The 7,962-nt window shown below is 43.2% G+C and overlaps 1 protein-coding gene across 1 annotated transcript in view; it reads left to right on the forward strand.

Moving 5' to 3' along the window:
- The window catches only part of CDH5 (cadherin 5), a 28,956-nt gene extending 21,217 nt beyond the window's left edge, over positions 1–7,739 (forward strand). The window contains exons 7-12 of the mRNA XM_014887913.2: positions 575–828; positions 1,409–1,551; positions 2,108–2,232; positions 3,689–3,797; positions 4,078–4,323; positions 5,095–7,739. Coding sequence (XP_014743399.1) covers positions 575–828; positions 1,409–1,551; positions 2,108–2,232; positions 3,689–3,797; positions 4,078–4,323; positions 5,095–5,588 — 1,371 coding nt within the window. The 3' untranslated portion in view covers positions 5,589–7,739. The remainder of the gene's footprint in view (positions 1–574; positions 829–1,408; positions 1,552–2,107; positions 2,233–3,688; positions 3,798–4,077; positions 4,324–5,094) is intronic.
- The last annotated feature ends 223 nt before the right edge of the window (positions 7,740–7,962 follow it).

A 7,962-nucleotide genomic window follows, 5' to 3' on the forward strand; every position in this document is an offset into this window, starting at 1 on the left:
ACTGCTGGGTATCTCAGTGTCTTTAGAACCTCAGGTGGTAGAACAAAGGAAACTTTGGAAGGAGCACTTCTTACTGCCTGAGCTCCTGCCTTCCTCCCATTGTGTGGTTCCTTTTATAGTCTCACCTAAGGGAAAAAACAGGGAAGAGGATGCCATTTATCACTAAATGCCCCAGCTGTCAGGCAATGCAGATCTGCAATCTGCCTTGAGTGCCTTCAGAGCACACAGCTTAGCCAAGAGGAGAATCTCTTCCCCAGCCTTTGGGGGACAGGACCTAGCCAAGTTTTGGTAGTTACAGCATTATAAAAAGAAATTTATTTAACCCAAAAGAAAATTATTTTGCCGAACTTAAACTACTGGATGAATCTGTTCCACACCAGAGGTAGTCTGAGCCATGCTATGATAGAGAAGTTCAGCTGGGAAATGTTCTCCCATGGGTTCAGCCAGGATGAAATCTGGTAACATTGCCAAACATGAATTAGAGCACAGATCCTAAATCTGCACAGAGAGCCAATGGAAAGTCGGCTTAGACATCACTAATGGAAGAATTCTGTAACTGCCTTCTTTTTTCTAGCCCCTGGACTTTGAAACAATATCAGAATACAGGTTTAGCATTGAGGCCACAGACCCCACGGTTAACCTTCGGCATTTCAAACCTGGCAACCCCCGGAGCATCTCCACAGTCACCATCGAAGTCACTGATGTGGATGAGCCTCCTGTCTTCACCAGACTGCCATATGAATTTAAAGTGAGGGAAAATCATGCAGAAGTAAAAACACTTGGTTCAGTTCATGCAGAGGACCCCGACGCAGCAAAACGGAAAATCAGGTAAGACAACGCCAGCTTTAGCAATTCTATTTAAAAGTGCAGAATCCACTAATAGTGCCAAGAATTTGACAAAGAATCCAGACTTTGGCCCTATTTTTTTAGAATCTGCATGCCAACCAAAACAAAACAAAAATAATCCAATTTAATTTTTCCAGCACTGCAGCCATGGATATACATGCTCACCAAAAGCTGAACATAAATTTCATTTACACATGTAATTACCACATGGATTTACTGATAAAACATATGCACATTTCAGGAAAAAATATCAACCTGGATATTTTTACATGGTTATAATTTATTGTTATATTTTTTATTGTAAGAGGTCTCTCAAGCATGTGCTTAGAGAAGAAAATAGACTTCTGAAAGAGCAAAGTACAATAATTTGGAAACTACTGCAACAGATGTATTTCACTCTCACAGCTTACACAGTTTTAGGGCAACATTCTCAGCCCTCCTGGTCAAGATATTAATGTAATTTGTCACACAAGAACTCTCTGACCTCCCTCTGAGAAGAAATGAAGTGAGACACAGCATTATCAGCCTTGCATTGACACTTCTTGTTTTAAACAAAATCCAGATATATTCAGCGTAGAGCAAGTCCAAGTGGAGACTATGTCAGGGTATCCAATAATGGAGTTATTCAGCTTCCCAAGCCTCTGGATAGAGAATTCAGCTCCTCATACAATATCACTGTGGCAGCTGTGGAGATCCTTGAAGATGGTAAGTGCCACCCATTTCCCAGTTTGAAAGAAATCTGGGTACACCAACAGGGCTAACAAAAAGAAAAGGCAAACCCTGACAGCCTGTTCCTACTGAGCTAGGAATGAAAGGAAAGCTTCAAGGTTTGCATCATCATCTTCCCAATCAAACAAGTCCCTGCAAATAGGTCAGAGATCATTTTAAGCTTTGGCCCCTGGCTTTGCTCAGCTCCAGGAAGCAGGGGAGGCCAGTCCCAACTTGGTTTGATATTTCACAATATAGACATGGCCTGTTCTGTCCATGTTGCTTTAGTGCTAGAGAATAACACTCAATCCATCACCATGCAGTGGGAAGGATCAGGAAGCCATAAGCTACTGTCATTTTATTCCTGAGAGATCCTTGATGATTTAGCCACTAGGAGAGATTTTAGGAAAATACCTAAATCTCAGAGGACAAGTTTAAGTTATGATGGAGCTAGAAATTCTTCATCATATGGGAGGCACAGAAGTGGGCACAAAGTGTGGGAAGGGGAGTTTATCCAGCACTGAGCTCCAGACTTGTTCCCTTGTCATTCCAGGCCGCCTTTCTGACAGAGAGTCACACGCCCACGTTCACGTCATAGTTGATGATGTGAATGACAATGCTCCAGAACTTGTTTCTCCTGAGGAACCCCGAGTGTGTGAAAATGCTGCACCTGGAAAGGTGAGACAGGGAGAGCTTTTCCCAGAAACCTGAATTACTGCTTGTCAGCTCAAGTGAAAGGTGTCTTTTATTAAAAGTGAGGCTCAGTTTTCATGCCAAAACACCTGATCATTTCACTGATGTCCAAAACATGAGTGGTCAGGAATATCTCTTAAGGATATTGCACTGTTGGAATATTGAATTTATCTGCTTGCACACATGGACTGCACTGCTCCTCTCCCCCCAGGCTCTCATGTCTGTGTATTAACAATTGAGCCATGAAGGACAGTCAAGCTTTGCACAGCAAGAATCAGTAACTCAGTCCTATCACACAAATGCTTGAACGTGATACTGAGAAGGAAACCATTTCAAAATAGCAAGAGAAACATTGCTGCATGGAACATTATTTTGTAGTCACAGAGTGCACAGATCTGCACACACAAATTGTGTTACTACTTGGCAGCACTACAGTGTTGGTATTTTGGATTTACCTGTTTGGCCTCAGACACGGGTGTTCAGCCCATACTGTAATATTTATTTAACTAAGACCCTTTGTGTTGTGGTTTAGGGGTGGTACTCCTCAGTTTAGTGTTCTCACTGAAACTCCAGACCACACGCCCCTCACTCACCCCCTTTTCCCCTACAGCAGAGTGGAGAGGAGAACTGGAGGCACAAAAGGGAAAGATCATGAGCTGATATAAGAACAATTTACTGTAAACAGAAATAAGAAAATTAGCAGTAATAGCAACAATATAAATAACAAAAAAATACATATAGAAAAAAATAGAGAGTTCAGAGCAGCCACACCACCCAAAGTGCTCCCTCTGGCTCAACAGCAGCATTATCCCACCCCTCCTTCAAACAAGGAACCCCTTGTCCACGAAGAGTCCCTTTCCTCTCCCAGAAATGACATGAGGTGATCAAGAATAACCACTGTGCTTCCTCCCAGCTACTGAAAAAAAGAAATAAGTCTTTCCTGGTTGGAACCAGAACATTATCACTGCCTGGACTCTCTGATAGAATAAGCAAGATATTAATTTCACCTTTAATTTTTAAAACATTGGAACATAATCAGACACATTTTTTATATTTTATACATCTAATGTACATCAGGTTGAAGATTTCAAAACCCAAGCATGTTCTTCAGGCATGGCAGTCTCAATGGCATTCCAAGAATGATAGTCACACCTCAGAGTAGGCTGAAGACTTTAGAAAACACCATCTTAGACATTTCAACAAGCCATATGTCTTTAAAAATGAGGCTTTTTTCGTACTTTCATTATACAAAATTTGAAGAGGCAAGACTCACAAAGAAATTCCTTGCCTGAAAAAACTTGAAGAGGAGAATCCTAAGATGTTTGTGTCCTGCCCTTTACTGAAAGGTTACACAGGACACGCAGCCCAGCTCAAATACTCCACATGTTTTATCATTGGAGGCAAAGTACACTGAAAACTGTGACCTCTTCCTTCCTTGTAGGTGATTGTCAGGATTTCAGCTGTTGACAAGGATGAAACATCACCCAGAGGTTTCTTCAGATACTCACTGGCCACAGAAGACAGCAACTTCTCCCTGATTGAGAACTACGGTAGGGTATCCCTGCAATGCCCTTCCTCACTCCCCAGAGTGGGACCCGAGGACTCAGGGAAGAAAAGCTGCAGCACTGACCTCTGCTTGGTCTAGCTGAGCTGAGTAACTCTTTATTTTTAAAGGATTTACATACTAGAAAAACAGTATGTTTAATGAAACCAAAGTTTCACCGGGTTCCTGGAAGGCTGGCACAGTCTAAGAGGCAGCAGCTGACTGCTGATCTGTGAGGACAGGCTGGTAGGGATCATCACCTCACGGGTTGTCCTTGCTTCTCGCAGACAACACGGCTAACATCACCGTCAAATACGGCCAGTTCAACCGGGAACTCGCCAAATTCCACTACCTGCCCGTGCTCATCTCGGACAACGGCGACCCTGACCTCACCAGCACTAACACCCTGCTCATCAGCGTCTGCAAGTGCAACGAGGAAGGCGACTTCACCTTCTGTGAGGAGAGAGCAAAGCAGGTCGGTGTCAGCATACAAGCACTGGTGGCAATTTTTATCTGCATCTTCACAATCATTGGTGAGTATCTGACTTCGGGAATGTTCTCTGCTCTACAGTGTGAGGATTGTTTTGCTCTTTCTTTAGCTGAGATCTACAAAAGCTTTGTGGCTATGAAATGGTCACAAAGCCAGACATGCTGTACCTATTTGATTCACCTCACGTGCTCTTCCTCTCTGGCCTGTTGGAACAGCTTCAGCTGCAAAGCTGCTCACTCCTCTAGACAGGCTATTGCACACATGTATAAGATACTTGATTTACTGGTACCAGTCTCATACACAGTTATAAAACAGCAAATTTGGGTTGGGGCAATAACAACAGGATTCCTGGTTCCTATGGCAGAACCAGTCTAGAAACCCTTTAAGCAGTTCAGTGAACATAAATACATTTGTAACAAATCAACAGCCAGTATCAAATCAGAGAAGGCTGAGTACTTTTTTCTTGCCTGAAAACTGGCCTGCTTTGCAAGTACTACATAAGTAACATGTGATGCTTGGCATTAAGGGATTTCCCAGTTCAAGGCAATAGTTGATTCCATGACCCTGTGACACCATGCATTTGTACTTGTGATTCCAGCTCAAGAGTCAGGTGGACAATCCCTGTCCAGACTGAATTCCTTCAACTAATCCTACAGTAAAATAGGAATTTTAATTATTTTTAGAATAAATATATGTTTTAAAAACACTCCAGGAAAAAAACAATAAATAAATAACTACACTTCAGGGTATGTTACAAGTTGTTTTAGCGTCTTACTTCTCTATCCACACGAGTTCATCTAAGTTTCCTTTGCAGTAATTGTGTTGCTGATTCTGCTGAGAAAGAGGCACAAGAAGGATCTGAGCGGGCTGGGGAGGAGCGTGGCAGAGATCCACGAGCAGCTGGTGACCTACGACGAGGAGGGAGGGGGAGAGATGGACACCACCAGCTACGACGTGTCCGTGCTCAACTCCGTCCGCAAGAACGGCCTCAAGGCAGAGGCCGCTCCCTCTCCCTATGCACAGGTGCAGAAACCTCCAGGGAACATCACCCCTGGCGCTGGGGGCATGGAGATGATGATTGAGGTGAAGAAGGATGAGGCTGACAACGACAGGGATTTGCTGCCCTACGACACCCTGCACATCTACGGCTACGAAGGCGCCGAGTCCATCGCGGAATCCCTCAGCTCCCTGGGCTCGGGCTCCTCGGACTCAGACATTGATTATGACTTTCTCAATGACTGGGGACCCAGGTTCAAGATGTTAGCTGAGCTGTATGGATCAGAACCGAGTGAAGATTTTGTGTATTAAGCTCAAACTAGCCATGAATTTTCTCCCTCCCGCTACAGATAGACACCAAGAGACTGCCAGTGGCCAAAGAGGAACTCACAGCTCTTCCCTCAAGCTATAGTAGGATTTCAAACAGGCACGGAAAAAACCTGCAGTAGGGGCAAAAAGACACACAGAGATCACCTATACTAACTTCTCCCAGCACTATTGTCCTTGCTAACACTCATTTTTTGCCCCAAAATTCCTGCCCACTGACCTGCTCAAGTCTTCCAGGACACACCTCCTCTCCCCATCTTCCCCACTTCTGGTTTTGTCCCCATTTCTCCCTCACTCCTCTCCTCCTGTGCTGTTCCCACCCACATGCATCCAAGGTCACCCTTTGCTGGGAGAGAGGTTCAGTGGCGTTGGGGAGGGATGTTTTAACCCCCCTGCATCTCCAGCTGGCTGCTTTGCCTGCCCCTCTTGCAACATCTTTATTGATATTCCACACTTATGCCTACCCAGTAGAAGAGAGGAGGAACATATGGTCTATCATCCAGTATTAGAAATTATTCCATCACTTTCAAAAAGAAGCATTCTTTTTTCCTTCTTTCCATTCTATTAATTATTTTTGCTTTATAGCCCTCTACTACATCTATGAGTTACTCAAGATAAAATTAGACAGGATTTTTAGACACACAATCTGGTTTCATCTGTCATTTTTAACAGCCTGATGACAATTTCAGGCACATTTCTGGCGTGCTAGAATTTGCTCTAGCTAGCAGCAAAGTTGTTTTTTCTCTCTGTAAATAGGATCTCAGTGTTACTCAATGGAACATATCCTGCAGGGCAGGAAATGTGGAGATCAGGGGAATGTTAAGACTCCAACACTGTAAATCTCTCTAGATGGAAACACAGGTCTCTCTAGATTTCTAAAGAGGTTGAATAGGGCGTTTATTCAGCATTATTAGAGCAATAGCGTTTTTTCAGGGACAAAAAAAATGAAGGGCCTCATTACTGTGAAACTGTTGTGCTTTTTTTCTAAGCAGGTACTGTAAAAGGACTATTTTCCACACAGGAAAATATTGTAGACTCCCATACCAGAATGCTACACACCCACACACTTGGCTGCACAAAAGCACCACAAATGTAAGGCAGGTTTGGAGCTGCAGCCACCACATCCCTGGAGAGGGACTGTGTTCAGTTTCCCACCTGGTGAAGAGCCACAGAGTGACCAGAATGAAACTTCCCACATTGGAAGCAACCCAGCCAAATACATTTTGCAAAAAGTGGGTCCCTTAGGACCATGGCCTGTCTCTGGCTTCCAGCAGTGCAGAGTCCTGTTGCCTCCAACAGGAACAGAGCCCTACTACACAGATCCTCCACTGTGCAGGATCTGTGCTGGAGCTGTATGTATTAGTTTAGTTGATTTGATTATTTAAATCTGGTAGCTAACCAAATAGTACTAAATCTTTCTCTTTTTTTTTTTCTTCCTTCTTAAACCAGTATGGTGGAACCTCACAGATTTGCTTTTTACTTGTTCATGTCATCTCTAATTCACACTCCCTTCCCCAAAAATGTTTTCTTGGCAGGAAATAGCAATGCACAATAATGGTCTCACACTGCTCCTCACTGCTGTAAAAAGTTGTCCAATGAAATACTTGGCTGGACACTAATGCATCATCAACAAGGTAATCACTCAATTTTTCAAAGATGAACTAAAGGGAAACTGAAGAGAATTCTGTCTATTGGTCAAATCAACTTTAGATTCCATCCTTTGTTTTTAAAAAGTACATTTTGGGGTGACAGCCTTGTTTTTATTTTGAATGAGTTCATCCTCTTTTGCTTATTCCAGCCAGCAGTATGTGCTATAGGGGTTCCACATGTTTGTGTATTATAAAGAATGCTAACTAATAATACTTACAGTTTAAGGATTTTGTCAGTACCTGTGGTATTGGCTATCAGCAGGTAAAGTTAGTTATGAAATTATTTAGTGCAGTAAGTCAAGTACTTTGGTAGGTATCAGCCGGATTCTATTCCCTGGAATTGCTGTTTTTAAGCCTGATTTTTTTAAAGTTATTTTAAGGAACACTGTATCCATTTCCAATGTATATGATGTTTGCACTGGACAGTTTCTTTTTATATTCCTGTACTGTATTATGTTGTTTTTTACTACATAAAAGCCAATCTCAAGTCTGGGTTTTCTGTGCATTAATGAGTTCCACTCAGAAGACAATATCAGGCTTTGTGCCACAGTGACCTCAACCATAAAAACCCCCGAAGTGAACCCAGCCCAGGCACCAACTCACCCAAGAGCTTTCTGCAGAAGCAGTTTTCTCTCTCTCCCTGCTCAGCTGTTGGTAGAGAAAAGCCTCAGCAGTGCAGTTGGGCAGGTTGGACCCTGTGGGGCCTCTGC

The sequence above is a fragment of the Sturnus vulgaris genome, chromosome 12, assembly GCF_052056855.1.
Source record: "Sturnus vulgaris isolate bStuVul1 chromosome 12, bStuVul1.hap1, whole genome shotgun sequence".
Classification (NCBI taxonomy): Eukaryota; Metazoa; Chordata; class Aves; order Passeriformes; family Sturnidae; genus Sturnus; species Sturnus vulgaris.